The sequence below is a fragment of the Seriola lalandi genome, unplaced genomic scaffold (assembly GCF_002814215.2).
Source record: "Seriola lalandi dorsalis isolate HSWRI2012SDOR001 ecotype SW California unplaced genomic scaffold, Sedor1 jcf7180002054474, whole genome shotgun sequence".
NCBI lineage: Eukaryota > Metazoa > Chordata > Actinopteri > Carangiformes > Carangidae > Seriola > Seriola lalandi.
This window is the reverse complement of record NW_019525027.1, coordinates 1,705,705-1,726,633: the sequence shown is the minus strand read 5'-3', so window position 1 is coordinate 1,726,633 and position 20,929 is coordinate 1,705,705. Positions and strand designations below refer to the sequence as shown.

The 20,929-nt window shown below is 39.8% G+C and overlaps 2 protein-coding genes across 8 annotated transcripts; both read left to right on the top strand.

Moving 5' to 3' along the window:
* Positions 1–3,009: 3,009 nt before the first annotated feature.
* Positions 3,010–13,242, top strand: LOC111659141 (tropomyosin alpha-1 chain-like). Of its 7 annotated transcripts, XM_023411977.2 has the most exons (10): positions 3,012–3,238; positions 3,681–3,806; positions 6,067–6,200; positions 7,087–7,204; positions 7,801–7,871; positions 8,003–8,078; positions 8,209–8,271; positions 8,511–8,580; positions 9,257–9,335; positions 9,790–9,881. In XM_023411977.2, the coding sequence occupies exons 1-10, from the start codon at positions 3,125–3,127 to the stop codon at positions 9,791–9,793; spliced, it is 855 nt and encodes a 284-aa protein (XP_023267745.1). In that variant the 5' UTR covers positions 3,012–3,124; the 3' UTR covers positions 9,794–9,881. The 7 variants fall into 7 exon arrangements, with proteins under 7 accessions (XP_023267747.1, XP_087031664.1, XP_023267745.1 ...); XM_023411979.2 differs by lacking the exons at positions 9,257–9,335; positions 9,790–9,881 and adding an exon at positions 12,525–13,242 and having other exon boundaries at positions 3,010–3,238; XM_087175538.1 differs by lacking the exons at positions 9,257–9,335; positions 9,790–9,881 and adding an exon at positions 10,933–11,072 and having other exon boundaries at positions 3,011–3,238.
* A 626-nt stretch (positions 13,243–13,868) lies between these two features.
* Positions 13,869–20,721, top strand: fbxo22 (F-box protein 22). Its single transcript, XM_023411908.2, has 7 exons — positions 13,869–14,053; positions 14,308–14,440; positions 14,817–14,904; positions 16,343–16,441; positions 18,005–18,157; positions 18,247–18,412; positions 18,682–20,721. Exons 1-7 carry the CDS (start codon positions 13,923–13,925, stop codon positions 19,073–19,075), a joined length of 1,164 nt encoding a protein of 387 aa, XP_023267676.1. The 5' UTR covers positions 13,869–13,922; the 3' UTR covers positions 19,076–20,721.
* Positions 20,722–20,929: the final 208 nt, after the last annotated feature.

Below are 20,929 nucleotides of genomic sequence, written 5' to 3'. Positions count from 1 at the left end.
GGGGGCAGCAAAAACCCTGCTGAGGGCTTTGAATTTAATGTGGACAAGCAGCTGATAGAAGACAGCTCATCCATTATTTTTATGTCCTAAATCTAATTATAATAAAAGTCAGAAAGCAGATACAGTTACTGATGACTGCAGCATGCCACACAGTGAGGTTATCCACTGAAGACAGTTAAATACAATATAAGATTACCTGTCCAGCCACAAACACCTCCTTGATTTCTTTCTCCTCAGTCACTTGTACCCACAGTCACCGCTCAATCTTCTGTCATTTCTTTTGAATAAAAACATCAGCGGCACATCAGGTTTTTGTTGTTGCTGCGTTACTCTGCTGACAGAAAATAACACTCCAGTGACATACTGTAACAAGCACTGTGCGCAGAGGCTCAACACACTCATCATGTTGATGTTTTAAAATGACCTCACACATGAACTCTGCACATCTGAACCGGTATGACGAGCTTGGTTGAATCACTGCAAGAGATAAAGTTTGACTCAGAAGGACTGAGTGGAACACCAACATTATTCTCCTCCATACTTTTAATTACTGAGGAGGAAGTGAGAGATTCCAGTCTGGACATTAACAATGAAATCATCACTCTACACCCACTTTTTGTCTGCATACCCAGCTTCCTCAATACATCTATAATGAAATGTTCAAATGGCACTGACTTCTATTTGAGTTCTGACTAAACTGTTAAACATACTGTTCACTACTTTTGGCATTACAACACGATATGAATTAAAGCAGTCACTCAAGTAGAGGGGGCGTCACAAACTGCACGGAGCTGTGATACACCACAGAAACAAAGTCTGTGTTTAGATTTATGGGTTCCTCATAACAATAAATCAGTAATGCATGCATAGCCATCAGCAGACAATGGTCACCTAATGAAATCAAATTTCAAAGGTCTTTAAACTTAACACACAACATCATTGTTAGAGGGCCACATACTTCCCTGCATGATGGGAATTCTGGGAATACTGAGGCTTGTTTCATACATCACACCTGTCTGTCATATGGCTTCAGCGATACAATCTCAGACTCATGGCACCTTTTCTTTCAGAACGATTTCATCAAAGGCTTCATCTTTATCTTTTAGCTATCAATTCACATAAGGAATTTCTTGACGAACATACAAATAAAATACAGAGGTTTCGTGTAAATTTGTAGATTTAACAACTAGAATATTAGATATTTGACCAGTTGCAGCACATTGACTCAGGTCTGGAATGAGTCATGAATAATGAAGACATTGATCTCTGCTGCAGACAAAAACAACAAAAAATATTTCCCATGGATCCTGGCCCTTGAAGAAGAATTTTAAAAATCACATTCTAACTGCAGTTATAAGTCCACAGACCCCTGAATGAAATGCAATCTCAGTAAATCATTAATTGTTGGACAGGTATAGTGTGATGATATTCGTCTCTATCTATCCTGGGTGCTAGGGTGACATGGATTGCACCATGAGCCTCTCTGATCTCTGTATACGACTGGAATGCCTGGCTGGTTGTTAAACAGTCCACAAAACACATGGCAGGATGACAACACAGTGACAGCTGACTGCTTTAAAAAAAAAAAAAAAGCACCACAGGAAGGAAATCAGGCTGGACCACCACAGAGATAAAACAAAGGAGAACAAAATACAGAAAAGAGAACAATTGAATTGAATTTTCATTCAAAAAATAAAAAACCTTATAAAATCTAATCCTAAAACAAGCCAAAGTCAGATTGTGATAGCAAATTGTTAAGAGTGTTTCTTCTTCAGCTGTTCAAACCAGGAAGCATTTACACTATCATAACTATGTCATAATTCATTTAGCTCTGTATATATGATGGAACCAAAATTCAGTAATAGTGAAGTGTTTTTGGACAAGAAGACAGTGATGTTCATAATATTACATAACAGTGGTGTATGTTTATACATAGTATCTAATCTATTTTTACACTAGATCTCATTTTCACTTGTTAAATTATATTTCATTCTCCTTCCCAAGGTCCAATTTCCCTAACAGGTACAAAAATTAATTACAGTAGTCGACACTTAACTATTATTGCTCAGCCGTCCAGCAGGCCTGACCACAGGTTGTGTGTGACAGCTGCGGCTGTGCCAGTGGCCCCGTGAACTATCACAGAGGCGCAGCGAAGGGACTGTTGAAATGCCAAAGCTTCTCTATCCTTCACTGTGCACGCCACTATATCCACTGCGGCCCATTTGAGAAATAACTCTCAGGCATGTATTAACTGAGAGAGGAGTTGGACAAGCCTGATGATATACCTCTGCAGAGACCAGAGCCTATCTGATTTCTGCTTGGATGTTGAACTATGCTGGGAAGGAGCTGCTGAAATGATCCCTGGAAGACAAACAAGCCTTACTGGCTAATATGACACCCCACAGAGGGAGAAGAACTTTCACAGCGGCTTATCCAATCAGATATATTTGTTTTGTATGAATAGCTCTCGTGCATGAAGTGCTATGACAATTCATTCTGGTACCAAACTGTTGAAATTGTTGTAATTTGCTGTGAGTACATGATTAGACAGTACTGTAAACAATGTCTATTATACTTTATTTTAGCACAATTACATGTAAAAAGGTACAAAATAATTATAAGACAATTGTCTAATTATGTCGCAGTTGTCTTTTGCTCACATCTGGATTCTGAGTTATCTTTCTGGGTGATAATTAGGTCATTGTTATCAGTATGTTTCAACCAAATAACCCCCCTCAGAGGAGCTTGAGTCTTGACACTCCACTTCCTGCCTGTCACTTGGAGGGTGTTAGAAATAGGAGTGGACGTCTTGGTGTGAGGGGGGAGTAACCTCCTGACGTCCTTACCCCATGTATAGTCATAGAAGTGGTCAAATGTCTTGGAAGAACGAATCAGTGAAGGGATTCAGAAAAAAGACAGGTCCCGCGTTGGCAAACAGCTGCAGTTGTTTCCAAAAAAGTATTGGGTGTCCAGTAACTGCCCAGCCAAAATACATATTTGACTCACAACAGCCAGAGCGAGCTCGCACTCCAGCTTGGCGTTCAGCGTGGTTCAGACGCTCCAATCCTTTCATCCAGCTTCTTTTGTTTTTGGTTCGCGCGGACGCCCCGAACACTAAGCAGCCATGGATGCCATCAAGAAGAAGATGCAGATGCTGAAGCTCGACAAGGAGAATGCCTTGGACAGAGCTGAGCAGGCCGAGTCAGACAAGAAGGCATCTGAGGACAGGAGCAAACAGGTCGGCATCCTCTCTGAAGTCCACTCTGGTGCCTTTACGCACTTGTGCCAATGCCATTGTGCGCCTTAGCGCTGCATGGTTCCTGCATGTCCAGTGTCCTGTCACTGAGGATTAATATGTGTGTCATCATAGAATTAAATGAACTTTTAAAAAAAATCACAATATCTTTTATTTGTTGTTGTTGTACTTTACATTTGGACTGCATGAAGTTGGCAACAAGCGATTACACTTTACATTTACTATTGGATTAAATTTAATTAAATGTCTAATGATATGCCTATTCTAATAGCCTAGAATAAATGTCTCTCCAAATGACTGATATGCAGGTTGTAGTGTAGCGCAAACATTTATTATTACAGTTATTTACAGACACTATGATAAATGGTGATGATGTCTGTCTTCTACATGTATGTAAATCTCTTCTCGTTCCTCTGTGTCCCAGCTTGAGGATGACTTGGTAGCACTGCAGAAGAAGCTGAAGGCAACTGAGGATGAGTTGGACAAGTACTCTGAAGCCCTGAAGGATGCCCAGGAGAAACTGGAGCTCGCTGAGAAGAAAGCCACAGATGTGAGTTTGGGCTGACAGCACCTCAGGAGAAGCCCCCGTTGGGCGATCATTCCGTAATGGTTTAACCTTGGACAACCCCTTGGCCCCCCCACCGGAAACTAAATTTACCCACCCTAATACAGATTTGCTCTAATGATTAACTTATGTAATAATCAATCATAAGAGGCCTGGGGGTTGTGTAGGATGAATATATAGATAGTTAAATTTAGCTCATGTGCTGTATATGGTAAGGTCAAAACTCAATGGCTTACCACTACATTCCACAGCCATTTAGACGAATCTGACGGCCAGTGTAGGGTTTCAGTCGGCATTTTACAAGCATATTTGTGCCTGTATAATCCTTGACAGATTTGTGATTTTACTGGTTCCAGTTGTCACTCAGCAGTTATGTCCAACCCCGATGAAATTACCAGTTTATTGGCTGCGCTTAACGTTAAACCAATTACGCCTAATCGATTACGTCATAACCAGAAACAACTACGAAAACAACAACCTTAGGCTATTAAGACATTACGAGATAACAAAAGATAAACTTTAGTAGCCTAATCCTTAACATGGATTTTACTGATCCATAGTTTGATTGGTTGAACGATTGGTAGGTGAGACTAAAGAAAAGTAGAAAAACAGATAACAGAGATAACAGAAATAGCCTAAAACGACCATCTAGGCTACTATACACAATAACATACACAATATGACGCATGGACGGTTAGGCCTATAGGAAGTAAATAAATAATAATAATAATAATAAAGTACAAGAGCACCACGCTGAGTCACACTAAATCGTGAAAAAAAGCGGAGAATAACTAATTTGCAATGAATAGATAAATAAACAAATACAGAAATATTTCAATATTTTGACCTGCAGACCGTGTTAGCAACGTGAAATAATAAGAATAGCTAATAATAATAATACTACTACTAATTATAACAATTATTATTATTATTATTATTGTTATGTTTTGTTAATTAATTAGACTTCAAATTAGAGTACGCAATCGTAACTTAGTTACATTGTTGCTTATGACTGAGTGTGTGATGTCCGGAGCTGTGGCTTTGATAGGGTGAGCTCAATTTACCAGCAGGGGATGCACTCAAAAAAGATCAAGAATTAGATAGCCATATAACTGGCAAAAAAATAAAATAAATGAAATGGAATTGATTTAAAAGAACAGCTGACATCAACACAGATAATATATTTCTTAATTCATTTGATAAATATATTTATTTGCGTGTAAAATCAGGTACTTCCGGGGCTGGTGGCACGTCCCAATCCTCATCAGCAGTTGATTAAAGGCGGTGGGGGCAGGGATCAAACGCGCCGCATCTTCAAGTGTGTGTGTGTATGTGTGCGCGCGTCTGCGTTGGATAAGCCCGCACACGGCCGAGAAAAAACTAGCTTAGCGGAGACAAAACAGAGCAAAAATGGCCGGTGGGAGCTCTCTAGAAGCTGTGAAGAAGAAAATCAAGTCGTTGCAGGAGCAGGCCGATGTGGCGGAGGAACGGGCAGCGCTACTGCAGCGGGAACTGAACCAGGAGAGGAGTGCGAGGGAAGCAGTAAGCCGCTGCTAATGATTTAAGGCAATTAGTCCTTAGGCTGCCGGTGGCATTAGCCGCAAATCTGGTCAAAAAGCGTGGCTGCTAGGCCCAGACAGCGGCCGTGTATGCTCGAATACAGTCAGGTATCAGGTAGACATGCTTGGAATTAGCCCACTGCGGGATGTGGAGACTGAAGGATGGGTAGAAGAGAGGACACCACCCAGTACATCCCGAATAAACAAGCCGCCCTGTAACAAGTAGGCTAACGTTGCAGCAGCACCACAGGTGTTCTCATGTGTTAAACTCCTGCAGTGGGGAGCTGCTATTGTTACCCTCCGAAATACTAGAGTGTAGCCATGTTTTGTGGCTAATTTGTTGATGCGACAAGAATAAATCACTGTGCGTCAGGAAAATGCAGGTTTGAAAGGAAAGAGGGAAGATGAGGGGTGGATAAATCAGTCTAGTATTTTCTTTAAATGCACTGTTAACATTTGTTGGGTTAAAGATTTGTGTTTAATGAAGTGAAATACAACCCATCGTTCACCCTGTGTGTAAAATGTGCATATTAGAGCCTGCATCCCTCCCTTGGGCTGGGTGTCCCTGACCCAGCCCATGCTCTCCACGGAGAGTCTGGGGATGGTGTAAGCCTGCAAAGCCAACTGACACATATGCAGGTATCCATGATTTGATTTTATTTGATTGTGGTGTTGTGCTCTCCTAGGCTGAGGGTGATGTAGCATCACTGAACAGACGTATCCAGCTGGTTGAGGAGGAGTTGGACCGTGCTCAGGAGCGTCTGGCCACAGCCCTGACCAAGCTGGAGGAGGCTGAGAAGGCTGCTGATGAGAGTGAGAGGTGGGTATCTTGCAGCTGGAAAAATAAGACACTGCTTGGTCAACACTCTCCACTCGTGCCATTCATGTAGTCCATTGTATTTTACAGAAAAATCATGGGTGTACTGTCCTGATGTGCATAGAGCACTCATTTTGAGAAAATTTTAGTCCCCCTTCATCTCATTATTTGTTACAGTGAAATCTGTTCTTTATGAAAAAGTGACAGGTTTGGAAATGGGTAATTGGATTTTGAAAGTCAAACTGATGAAAATCCATTTCTGAATCACTCCATTGTGCTTAAGTATCAGGTCAGATGCTGTTGCAAACATTTTGGAGTCCAGTGGTGATTCTTCTGCCACTGAATTCCTTTTAAGACAAATAAGAAAACACATTAGGGTCACACATAAAGTCCAGTATATTAAAAATCAAATATTGCATATGAAACATGCTGTTGCAGTACTACTCTATTAACATTTGGCTCAGTGCTGCCACTAGTGGGTAAACACTATATTGCATTGATGTTGATTAATGTAGCATTCTGAGGGAGACTTATGTCTTTTAGTATGCCAAGTGGATAATACAGTCACACTACTTATCAACAGTGTATTATACTAAGTGTACATTAATGTGAAGTATCTATACAGTTTGTCCAAAAAGTAATTCAACTTAAAGTGGAGGCCTGTGTAGTCCTCCTGGTATTTCAGACTACCTTCACCAGTATTGGACTTCACATTGAACCCTGTGCTCTTCTGGAAACTCTTTTTAATTTTCTCAAGAAATACATTTCCAGAGATGAACCGGTGGTCTCTTGTCAGTTGTACATAGGGAACCATGCCATCTCCATGCCACTACCAAACACACTGGCCTGCAGTTGGTGCTTACCCACCATACTATTTTCTCTCCCTCAGAGGCATGAAGGTCATTGAGAACAGGGCAATGAAGGACGAGGAGAAGATGGAGCTGCAGGAGATCCAGCTGAAGGAGGCCAAACACATTGCTGAGGAGGCTGACCGAAAATACGAGGAGGTGAGTCTCTCAGCTGTTCACTGCACTCTGAACTTTGTGCTTAGCATTTTCTACATTCTTTCACTTTAATGTAACAACTGCCATCAATAGCTATCCTCTGTAAGATGTATATTATAGCTTCCAAGTCATAAATAATGACTTGTGCTGTGACCGAAATCACTGACTACTCCCTATATATAGTCCACTATATGCTGCCACTTTGTAATGCTGTCTGAAGTGACAATTACTATATCCTATATAGTGTATTCATAGTATCCCACAATGCATCATGAAAAGTAGTATGCTACCAATGGTCACTAATCAAGCAATATATACCATCATGTATTTTGTTCACGCTGAAAGAAGGAAAAAAAGTGCAGAGAAAATTACCCAAGTCATGTCTGAAAGTATTTTTTCAATTTAGCAATGATTTCACTATATTGTCCTCCATACTGAATATGAGTCCCTGGATATTGAGTAGGGAGTAGTGAATGAGTGAGTGATTTCAGACACAACCTAGAATTACAGTGAATACATGAAGGAATAAAATTTTGTCTGACTATGTATGTGATGTATCAAACTAGTGTGGGACTAAACGTTGTATGTTGTGACTTCAGGTGGCCCGTAAGCTGGTGATCATTGAGAGCGACTTGGAACGTACAGAGGAGCGTGCTGAGCTGTCTGAGAGGTAACTATTTCCTTCCCTTCCCCTCCATCTGTTCCTCCGAGTCACAGCTTTATAGTTTTTTTGTTTTCTCACAAAATCTCTCTCTGTCTTTGGCATCTTCTTGCTTGTTCAACTACACCTTGAATCAATAGCAAATGCTCTGAGCTTGAGGAGGAGCTGAAAACCGTGCAGAACAACTTGAAGTCTCTGGAGGCTCAGGCAGAGAAGGTAAGATGGCAGTCTGAGAAGATTCAGGGCAAATGATCTGCAGTAGAAACCCCAGGAATCACTTTGAAAGTGTCTTATATCAACATTGTGATGATGCTCGACTGACGCGGCGCTATGTATGTAACCACAGTACTCGCAGAAGGAGGACAAGTACGAGGAGGAGATCAAGGTTCTCACAGACAAGCTGAAGGAGGTGAGTTAACAGGAATTATCCATCCTGCACTTTTTGCCATTGGTATTTTGTAGAACTGTGGGGATTGGATGTCGACTCAGTTACTTGAATGAAGTATGCTGACTATATATTTCTTGATTAGAAGAGATGCTTAGTTTTTGTTTACAGTACTTAAGTGCTTTAAGTGTCCTATAAGGCTGAGGCTAGTAATGTAAACCTCTTAATGGGAATTGCTAATGTTTGATTGTTCCTCCACTCAGGCTGAGACCCGTGCTGAGTTCGCTGAAAGATCAGTCGCCAAGCTTGAGAAGACCATTGATGACCTTGAAGGTATGAATCTTTTCCACTTGATTTTTAAGGATTTGCAGAGTTTATTTTCATATTTTTCACAAAATGTAAATGGGTGTTTGTTACTATAACTACTCAACCAGTCCACACAAGAAAGTAGCCGTTTAGAGGCTTCTTCTTTATATCATAAAATAAGCACAAGCTTTTTCAAAGGGACACTTGTAAAAGAGAAAAAAGTTCCTCTTTTTTTGTAAAGGTTGATGCAGTGTGAGGTTTATTTATTTGGTCAGCAAGTTGTTAAATAGTTCTCAGGCTGAGTATTTACACAGTAAGTTCTCTACCTTGGAGGGAAGAAACAAAGCAGTGATCCACAGAGGCCACCGTGATATTATTCATGTCGGCAATAACATTTCTCACCGCAATGCTGTTTGGCATTCTGGTGTAGTGACTATTCAAGGCCAGCTAGTGGCGAGCAATCATCACAGGGTCATGGAACATGTGAGGCAGTTTCTCAGTGACTCCTCAAGAATCTGACACAACATCACCAGCTGTTCCATGCACCCTTTCCTATTTCTGTCCTGCCTTTTATTTCCAGTTTCTCTATTTGTGTTTTCCCTTTGACTTCTGTTCTCTGACTATTGTGTTGTTATCCTTTTTTTATGTTCTCATTTTATCGCCAATCCTTCACTACCACTTTATAATAATCACCACACAATAGATGAGCTGTATGCCCAGAAACTGAAGTACAAGGCCATCAGCGAGGAGCTGGACCACGCCCTCAACGACATGACTTCCATGTAATTCACCACAAGCTTGTTTCTGCTAAGTGCCTTAGATGTCGACACCCCTAACAACTCTTACCAAGATACAATAGCTCCCTCTTGTGGCATGTTTGACTGCAGTGATTTTTACATTTTTTTAATTTTTTTTTTAAGTCTGCTAAATTATAGATAGGAAGGATTTTTTTAAAACAACCCCCACCCCCCCACCCCATTTTGTATAACATTGTTTTGCATGTGAATTAAACTTGTTTGATAGATATTTTTGATTAGGTTCTTCGGCTAGATTTCAAAACTTCCTTATAGTTTCTTGCACAATAGCCACATCTTATCATTACTTTCACTCATTATCTTAAGCTTTTCTAGCTTACTTCTGCATCCCTTTTCATCCTCTGGTTCTGCATGTCATTTATCTTCCATTCTTCGTTTTGTTTCTCCCTCCAACACTTTTGTTGTTCTCCTTTTTTCACAGCTAAATTTTTACACCCTTCACTCCAGAGGCTGGTTGAGCATCATCACCACTCTCCTGTGCAGCGCAGCCCAACTTTCTGTCTCCTTTGTTTCTGTATTTCTTTACTGCCCCGCCACTACTGCACAGTGGGCTGTCGCTGCCATCATCCATTTGTCCATGTCTCGTACAGACCTTTGAGCCGTATTGCTTTCTGTAAAATAAACATTCTTACATCTATGTCAGCCCTTCCCCTTTTCTCCTGCAATGTTTCTTCATTTCCATTTGTCCCATCTTTTTCTTTTTTGATTTTTGTCTTCCATGTGTTTTAATTTATTTTGTCGAGTAGCTTTTGAATAAACTCTGAAGCTCCTCTCCCATTCACTGTTCCTTTTTCTCTTTTGAGAGGACTGTTATTTAGTTTAATAGTCTTGTTAACTAATTCTGCAAACTAGTGTTCACATGAAATGCAATGGTTGTCCTCTGTTTTCCACTGACTTGGAAGACTGTGGCAAAATGACCAATAGTCATGACAGGTTACCAGCTTTGATAGTCAGTTTATCAGGTCATTTTTTTCCCTTCTATTTCTGAGGAGGATCAATTGGGATTTTGAATCCCAACCTCTTAATAATGATCCCTATTCTTGAGGGCCTCCTTTTTAAAGTTGTACTCCTGAATATTATTTCAGTTGATATGGAGACGCCCGTGTTTAACGTAGCAACAGCAAACATTCCTCGACCTACTCCTTCACAATGCAACCAAACAGACTGTCATTGTAGGTATGCGTTGAAAGGGCATTTGTCTCCACTTAAGTTCCTTCACAAAAAGTCATCAACACTGAATGTGGGATATTCATCCGTCACCAACTTGTAGGCTCGGTCCAGGTTATCCATGGTGTCTCTGGTTGAAAAGAAGAACAAATGTATTAGTAAAAGCTACAGAAAACGCAGTATAAAAAGCAATATTTGGGTAATCGGGACACCAGAACTTGACCTGTAATGAGAATTGACAAATACAGAGGGTGATTGATTTAGTTTGATATGTTCAAGAGGTTGGCACATCACTTATTTTGTGATATACTTCAAAGCAGAACTAACTCTTTGTCGTCTGTACTAACCTGCCTTCTGTCTCTTTCCCTTTTCTCTTACCTGCTTTCTGACTGTCAAGACCATCTATACAAACAGCTTGAGAAAAACCGTCTTCTGAGCAATGAACTGAGAGTAGCCTTAAACGAGGCCTAAACTGGAATGGGCTCTTGTATGCTTTAATTTTTCTGAAATTCAAAATGTCCAGGCATATTGTCTTTTGCTGTTTATATAAAAAGAGCATCGGCAACTGCGTCTACGACACAAAACTTAAACCAAGAAATGCTTTCAACAAACGGGAATACAAATGGAAGATTTTCACATTATGCATGCTACAACAGCAGTTTGAGAGGTCAGACACCTAAGGTTATGAACAGCCACAGAATGGATTTTATGTAATTTCTCAGTTATTGTCAGGGCTGTAGCACATGAATCCAGTTTAAATCTGTATGGTGGGCCCACAGCTGGGGAAGGCTTAAAATGCTGCAAGGCGTCTACAAATCCTTCCGCATCCCTGAATCCATCTCCAAAAAGAAGGGCAAGTTAAGTTCGTAACAGAAATAATCAGGTTTCAACTTAAATCCTAAGATATAGTCTGCTGAGCTGTACTGAGAACCAAACTACCCATTGTTCTGTTTTGCCCCAATAAGAGTAGATTATTTTTCATCTGCACAGTAGCATCTAATCAGGACACAGGACAATGTTTTGACTAGGGTTTGCATTTGATTTTGGTGGTGTGGTTCTCAACCCTGTGATGCTTTAGAGAACTAATCTTTCAAACCCAGCCTGCCAGAGCTTCAGATATGTAACATTTGAATGAGCATAAACACTTTAAATGCACAAACTTTAGTCTAAATAGTAACATATGTGACAGGTTAGAGATGAAAATTTACCTTTTGACTGACTGACACATTTTCAGAAATATAATTAATATAAATTGTCCCTGTTACATAAATGATTAAATTCAACTAAGGTGGGGGGGTCTAATTTGGTGTGTAGCAGCAAGGATGGAGTGATGACCATTAGTGCATGTAGAGAGACTTTTCACCATATGTTTCTATGGGATGACTAGAGGAAAGTTGTAGTCTCATGACTGGAAGTCATAGAACATGTTCCTTTTACATGACAGAGCATCCAGCCTGAACCACTGCAAGGATAAGTAACAGTATAACTAAAGCCTTAGAGTAAAAATAAAAGGGAATATTTCCACAGAGCTCTCTAATTTGGGGTCAGATTAGTACTCGTTTTTTTTTTTTTTTAGTTATATTTTTGTGATTGACCTGAAACTGCATGGTAGGGGTGTTTGAACTTCATACTAAATCTACTGCCAAACTGCAGACTTGGAAAAAGCAAACTAACAAAAAAACTTTTGTTACAGCCCTGTCTATAGCTTGAGTATTATATTCACAATATTCTTTAAAGATTACATATCAACATAGAAGTTGAGTTTGTGGAATTGGCTCAGAGTATCAGAGTTGAGGATATGTATTTGCGTATTGAATACTAACTTCTGTCATGGGGAAAAAAACAGCTGAAATGTCTCGCATTCATAAGATTTGCAACAATATCCAGCCAATGTCTAACACTGTTTATTAACCTGGACTAGAGCTTTGTCTGTGCATCTTTGCGCTGTTGGTTTTATGATTTTTAACTGATGCAATGCTATATTAACAGATAAACTCACACGTGCTAAAGAAGAGGGCCTGAGCGTAAAACAGATGCTGGATCAGACTCTAATGGAGATGGTTAACATTTGACCCAGCTCTGTTCCTCTCCCCACATTGCCTCGTCTGCTCTGAATATGGCTGGCCAGCATATATGGCTGCTGCAGATGATATGGGGAGTTGTGTTTATATGTCTCCTCTGACCTTGTCGTCCTGAAGAAACAAGCTCTACACAAGGTAGCACAAACGGCTTTGGTGAGCTACAGTTAAAACTACACTGTTTCCGTTACACACTGTAATCACAGGTCTGTTAAAATTCACTGTATATCTTTAATAGGTTTATATGTATGTTTGGAGAATTTGCACTTTTCGGGGGTGGGGTACTGCACATAATCATCATGAACAAAGCCATAAGTTAAGCCAAGGCTTCATAAAAGGGACTTTTATTATGTGTACTTTTTGTAAAGTTGCTTGTGTGTCTTTGTTTCTTCTGCATTGCAAACATTTATTCAGTGTCAGTGATGTTGTATACTTCCAGTTTAGCAGGGAAGGAATTCTTAGCACAGTTGCCTGAATGTACTGTTTTGTTCTGGCTAAGTGAAAGAAATGTCTGCACACTGTATTCACTTTTTCTGTTAATTCTGAGAAACTGATTTGTTAGATTTGTGTGTCTCCCATTTTATCTTGAAAATGTAAAGATCATGAATAAATGCTTGAAGTATAATTTACTCCCAAGTCTGGCATTTTTAGAAATGTTTCTTATACGTTTTTCAATACTGTGAGGAAGAAATGGAGGAAAATGTTACATATCAAAAGAGAAACTCATGTTCAATATGAAATTTTCTATACAGTCATCTCATTTGAGCAATGCAAAATGCTGCACTAAACTGTTACAGCTGGAGCACCACTGTTATATTAAATGGACAAAAGGATTACTCAATGTAGTATTATGAGCTATAACCGTCAAAACATAGTAAAGTTTTATTAGGCAGTGTTTGTAGCATTAAAAACAAAGTGTCTACTTCTGACCTCTTATTAAAGGTTATGGCCTCAGTGTGGACATGAGCTGTGAACAGTTCAGCCAAAAGTGACTTTGCTGTAGAATTGTTAAACGGCTTGAGGAATGAAATACAAATTTAGTTAATTACAAATTAATTAAAATTAGAAAATATCACCAGAAATAAACGTAATAGTGTATAACAGAAAAATATTATAACTACCAATTAAAAGAAACATTCTTTAATTGTTCAAGTTTGAAAAGAAATTGTTGGGGAAACTTAAGCTGCAGCAGCACCTCCTCGCCGCGGGGGGCGGTGTGTCACGTCGACAGTGGTGGTAAAGCAGAGGTGAAAGTTCGTAGCTGGGCAGCCGTGCTCGAAACGCCACGACCCGAGAGAGAGAGAGAAATATGGGTGAAAATCAAGATTTTGCCGTTTCTTTACAAGACAGCAAGGCTGCATACGTGCTTAGCAATGTTGCCGAAGTGGTTGAACGAATTCTGACCTTCGTACCAACCAAATCGCTCCTGCGAATCGCAAGGTAACGGAAAATGTTTATATGCTAAACAGTGAACTTAAGCTAACGTTAATGGCTGTCGAATGGAAGTGAAACTGTTTTTCACACATGCGGAACGGCTAAGAAGCTACTGAGTCCTTGAACCTGGTGTGTAATTGTATTCAGGTGGTCGGTTGTGTTTTTGTTTTGTTTTGCTATGGACAGAAACATGAACTGACTAACTCTCCTGCCAAGTTTGGCTAGCAGATGGAGCTGAATGTGTTTGTGGTTCTCCTCAGTGTGTGCAGGTTGTGGAGAAACTGTGCCCGCAGAGTGCTGAGGACTCAGCAGCAGCTCACCTGGGTGTCAGCCTGTGGACCGTCCAACACAGAGGTCCATGCCCTCTGCAGCATCCTGGCCGAGGAGGTGGAGGTAAATCACCACACTCACACCCAATGAAACATCCTGTAGGGGGACCTTGTTTGCCAAATACAACAACACGCCAAAGTATGGTGAAGTATCTTTGGTTAGTAGTTGCTGGGTGAGCTGCCTAACATTATTGAATCACTGTTTATCTTGCATAGTCCTTGGGTGAAAACCTAAAAATGTTTTCAGAAACTGAAAGAGAAACCTTTTCACCCGAGTACCATGTATGTTTAAGTTAAGTATGTTAAATTAATCTATCTATGTGTGGAATTATGAGCTGCTCAGATAAAGTGATGTTAATTTAACAGTCAGTAAATTTGATTGATAAGAAGTGATATTTGCACTGTTTTAACACTTGTTCTTTGGATCTGCTTACTTACAGAAAGTATTTCTCCTGCCGAATACAGTTCTGGCAATGGTAGACTGTGAGGCCTTCACTGGACAAGCTTATTGCTACAGAGAGAGTAAAGGTTAGTATTAAATACTGTAATACAGTGCTTCAGTACTTCATTCTTAATTTCAGAATATGTCCATCTAGAAACATCTGCCTTATACATTATTGTTTGAATTGTGGTGGTAAGTGGTGTAACACAAAAAGTAAGATTGCTTAGTAGTTTAAAATGTTGAGATAACTGAAACATGCCTTTTGCATCCTTACTCTTTTTGTCTGAATTATTTTGTTGAAAAATACTAAATGTAAACATTTATAAATGAGGCCCAGGTTACCTTTTTTCAGAGCAAAATTTTAATGCCTTGTGATTACATGTATCATGTTCATATAGTGGACCCCACTATATATCCACATTGAACAACATGACATCTGTGTATTAGAAGGGAACCTTGTATTATGTGTGCTTTACACACGTATAACTCGTATAAAAGAAATCAGGACAGAGGGAAGCTTTAAAACATCTCATCATTTTGCATATCTTAATATCCAAGATGATTTTGACAGACTGGAATCAAAAATGTATAATTTTATTAGATAGCACAAAAATATCAGTCCTACAAAGCATTTACATGTAAGCCCTGGATGGGTTAGACTTCTTGCTGTACTATTAGCAGCACAACAGCTTCAAAAATACACTTTGGGTGATGTTTACATAATGTCATTCACATGGGCTTGTTTAACTAATTGATAAGTGATTAAAAAAGGACTGCATAGCTGTAGGAACTTTAATCACTGAGCACTGAATCAGTGAGCACTGCTGCACAGTTGGGTCATATTATGATACTGCTCAGTGGGAGGTAGTTTTTTTTAGCCCAGTGTGTATATCTGTTCCCTGTTAGTCAGTTTCAACTTGTGACCAATGTTCCTTTTTCTATGTCACTGTAGTTTCACTGGTATGTCTTGTCTTGTTCTTGATGTATTAAATATTTTTGTTTTGACTGAGTATCTAGCACATGTGACTCATTTTTTATGGTACTTAAATCACAGCCACTCACTTATTTAAAAACAAGGTGGCATGTGTTGAAGTTCTCATTCAATATTTGTTTGTAGTCAGTCTAACTAATTGGGAGATTTGTTTCAGTTGGAGTTCATTGGTAATGCATGAGTTATAGTCAGAGTTGCTAGGGTAAACTGCAGTTTAATATATATTGCACACTGACTGGCTTCTTTATCAACTTGAAATATTGATTTAATATAGATCTTAAACAACATTTTCTATTCACTATGTAGCTATTTAGTGGAAACCCCTATCCAGAGTGGTTTGCAACAGTAAGAGAAGTAGTTTTACAGTCTCAGTGCTAATAAAAAGTAAATAAAAAGTGCTTGGCTCATGTAAATTTCTCTGAATCTAAAATTGCTTTCCAGAGATTTTTTTTTAGTTTATGATGGAAATGACAGGAATTTAAAACAGTGACCTTTCTCATTAACATGTTTTGTTTTTCTCAACTACTCTGAAGCAAAAAAGAGTCGCCACAGTCCAGACACAGTTGAAGAACTGAACCTGCTCTTCCCCAAAGGCTGTGACATCATGGGCATTGCTACACCGGGCATAGTTTGTAAGTGTTCCTCTGCTCTATCTCTCTCATATTTCCTTATTCATAGACATGAAAATAAAATCACCCCTCACCCAAAATAAAACCACTTTGAGGGAATAATTTAATTCACTTTTAACATAAAAATGTTTCTTAAATGAGCTTCAAAGCTGTCGTGGTACATGTATGTGGCCTTAGCATCTTCAAGTACTAAGGTACTCTATACAAAATGAAAGTTACCCAGGTATCTTGAGTTTATCTAAGAGGAATAGTTCACCTTTCAGCAGTGAGCACTACGCATTAATCCCTGCTGCTGCTGCTTAGTTGGAAAGCACCATTGGTGGCTGGCACCTCCCTGCCTCACCCTCTGATAGATTGCCTAGTCTTTCTGGTGCTGTGCTCCCCATTTCTCCATATAATCACAACCCTCCAGAGAAGCCATTCTCCATCAGGCATGTTCTCGTTCCTCAAGACGATGGCTTATCACGCTCCCATCATCTATCAGGTTTAATGGCAGCTTCGGCTGTTTGTGATAACACTCATTTGGTGATATTGCAGCTGAGGGTGAGCCCAGAGTCACCACGCACATCTAATTCAATTGGATTAAATCTTTGATTGGATAAGGAAGATATAGATTTCTTGTAATAGGTTTGCCAAATAGCCTAGTGAAGTCTAATCATTTATGCATGTTGGTAGTGGGGTTGCACAGTATTAAAAAGATGACTTATGGTACACCTAGACATAGTATTTCTGCATAATCCTTTATGAATTCCATAACCTGTAAAACGGAGGAGGATGGGGATAAATTACATACTAATGTGCAGTATCTGCTCATTTTGAATACAATGAAAGGGTTTTCTGTGATTTACACATTCAATTGCACACCAGGGGTTTACCTCAGCACAATTTTAAACCCTAGAAAGTAAAAAGTGTGTGAGTGGTGAATGAGGCTGCCAGTCTTATGATCCTGTATATTTATAATGTTACAACCTGATGTTTTCTCATTTGCATGGTATCTCATCCATCTCCTAAATTCTCTGAGTTTGTGCCTTTTGATTACGGGTAGTGAAATTATACAACAGCTTGTATGTTGATTTACCTGATGTTTATGTAACTCTTACTGCTCCTTGCTGATGCTGTGGTTTGTGTTGTGCCTCTTATTGTACCTCTATTAAAGTTGTTGTGTGGTTATCATATGTAGTCTTGATATTATTTTAAAAAAATCATAACCCATTAGGCAAAACCACTTAATACAGTGCCATAGTTCCTTGAGCTACAGTTCCTCTAATGGCCACTGGATGCTGGCTCCTAGGTCTCTGTGGTTTAGTCATCTCCCAGCTCTGTCCAGATTTCTTCTCTCCTTTTATTCCAAAATTTGAATTGTTTGGTTCAAAATATCCCCTCAGGAGCCACTGGTGTTATTACAGATGTTATGTCTGTTTTTCTCTCAGCTAATACTACAATGATGATTGCTTGGATTGTTGCTTACCGCGACCTTAATATGTGTATTTAGACTAATCAAGTTATTTTTTATTATTATTTACATTACTCTATGTTGGCTATTGTCTCTCTATTGCCGATGTCCAGTGACTCCCAGTGGCTCTTGCTCCGGCCCCCCTCAGGAGTACCAAGAAGGGGAGGCAGGCTTTGCAATCATGTTCCCTACCATGGAAGGTGTCCACATCAAGCCCTTTCACTTTTGCAAGAAGTCCATCTCCCCAACTGCACTGAAAGAAGCAGGTGAGTGTAGGTAATCATTCTGTCATCTAAAGTGAGAAATGCAAAGCTTGGAAAGTCTTTCAGTTGTCTTTGTTGTGCTTTCTCTCCAGGACTGGTTGACAACCCAGATCTGCGTGTGGTACTGATGTTTGTCTATGAGGCATATAAATCTGGAGGTGCACGCTTCCTCACCCAGATTTTGGAGCCGCTGGCTAAGAGCAAAGCTCTCATCGCTGGAGGACTGGTAGAAAGTGTCTTCTCTCCTCCCAGACACTGGTGAGTTACTGTTCTGCACTAATATCAAGACCATTGCAACAAGTGCATGTGGCTCTCAGGTCATCCATGGCACCAGAGAATACAACCTCACCTCGTTTTGAAGTTTGATATCTGTATATCTCCATCACTTATGCCCTTTGTCTCTCTGCCAGTAGGTCCTGATTGAATTAGATAAACAGCATTAGTGTTGGAGCTAAATTATAGCAGCATTTTATGACCTCCTCTTTGCAATGTTCACACTTTCCTTCTCCCCTCATCTTTCACTGTAGCTGTAGCCAGGGTGCATACGGTGTGGTGGGTCTGGCCCTGAGTGGCCCTAAGGTGCAAGGGGCATCTGTGCTCTTGGACCAAGATGTCAGCAATCCAAAGGCGGCTGAAGCCACAATCCGGCGGTTAAAGGCAGCTAAAATTCCTGAGAGGAACACCTTAGGCTTCATGTTTGCCTGCGTGGGGAGAGGCCAGAACTACTACAACAACCAGACCAATGTAGAGGCTGATGCCTTTCACAAGGTGTTCCCCAACACCCCACTCTTTGGCCTGTTTGGCAATGGCGAGATTGGCTGCGACCGAATCATCAAAGACGACTACACGCTGTGCGACACTGACACGGACAGTCTGCAGCATGAGTACACCACAGTCATGACCCTGGTCCATCTAGGCTGACTGACTGACCTGCAGTAACAACGTACAAACAGGAAAAAAGACGACCCATTATGTTCCTGTTTGCTACGGCAGTCGGGAACAACAAACATTCAGTACCAAATGTTACTCACGTTACAATATCGCCGTCATAATTTCTGCTCATAAAGCAGGAAATTATTCCTTTAGCCATCAATGCATTGGCATCATTTGGGAAATCATGTCCCTTGGAGACGGTGTGTGAGTGCAGCTTCATATTAAAACTAGTAAATTTCACGTAGGACCCTGAAAAAAAAAACCCCAATCATCTATTAACATTCAGCTGTGATATAGCACTCTTGTAAAATATGTGTAAATATTTTTCCCAGACTTCGCACACATCGATGGCATATCTTTCTCACCCTCTGACATGAACCTCATGGTTTGTTTGCTTTGCAGGTGAGTAACTTATACACACTTGTGTATCCCAAGCTATCGTTATAGTTGTTGATTCAGCAAAGGCACTTTTTTTTTATTCATGTAAATATGAAGAGTGTGGCCCTTCTTCCACAAAATCAAGGTAATCTTGATTTGAACGCTCTTCCTCCTCCTTAAGGTTTTTCACTTAAGATTTTTACACTTTTGTCTTACCAATGGAAAAATGAAACCGTCTAAGCCTACAAATTAATACTATTACGCAAGATATATATCTACCATGGTTTGTCGGGCACAGGGAATTCAGGCAGAATCTTACAGTGCCTCTTTTTTTGTCCACATGTCAGGTCATATCTCCTACTACCTACTTCCAACTGTTAATGGTGGGGCTTATTGGTCACTTCCTCTCCCCAGCTTAAAAGAATAATTCAACAGGGCAGAACGGCTGCCCTGTTGACTGTGTAAGTGACACTGACTGGCAGAAACTCTCGATTTCACCTCAATTTAGTTTCGGCTCTTGTACAATTTCAAACTTTAGGAGACAGTTGTAGGTGGTCGGAAATTGAACAATTGTCAGAAGAAAATGTGAATTCTATTTTCCGGTTATTACAAAAAATGAGTATTTGGTATTCCTTGCAAAAGTCACAAATGGTAAAGGTTCTTTATGAAATCTTGATAATATAGTGTGAGACTAAATACCCAGCTGCATGTTTGAAAAAGCTGTCAAAATTTTACAGATTTTTTTTTTACAGATGCCTTCATACATTATAATACTGGTCTCTGTAAAAATTCATTGAATGCTGCGCATTTCATGTCTAGATTTCTTTCTAGTTGGCCCTGTCATTGATTGATGTCTTGCTTTTTTCTCACTAAGAAGAAAATCCTGATGACAATAAGGTGCAATTTACAGTTTATATATGTTTGTTTTTGGTCAGTTAGTAGCTGTTAATGTTGAAATTAGCTGATGTTAAGTTTAGCTTTTCTGTAAAAGCTGCAACAATGATTGTTGCAAGACTGAAGTATTTCAATATTTTACTTTTTAAAAAATGAATTAGAAATCAACAGCCAAGAGTATCTTCCTTCTTCTTATCATAATGTACACATCTGCCCCTATAGTTTTTGAGGAGGACATTAAAATGTGTTTTAAGTTAGTGTTTATGACTCATTTAACAAAATTGTTTTGCACTTTTCTACATGTGCCAAATCATATCTGTTCTGCTCATTTTCCTCAATAAATTCCAAACATTCATTATGCACACATGCCCTTTTATTTCTTTTAAGCCCACTGTTGAAACCACTACAGCAGCATCTTTAAATCCAGGCAGTCCCTGAGTCCGCTGAGTGTTAGGCATCCTTCCTCGGTTGTAACTACAGGCCTACTACAGTTAATTCAGATCACCACTTTTACCTTATTTGCGCACAACCTGAAATCTGAGCCTCAGCGTATAACATCTCCAGCAGCCC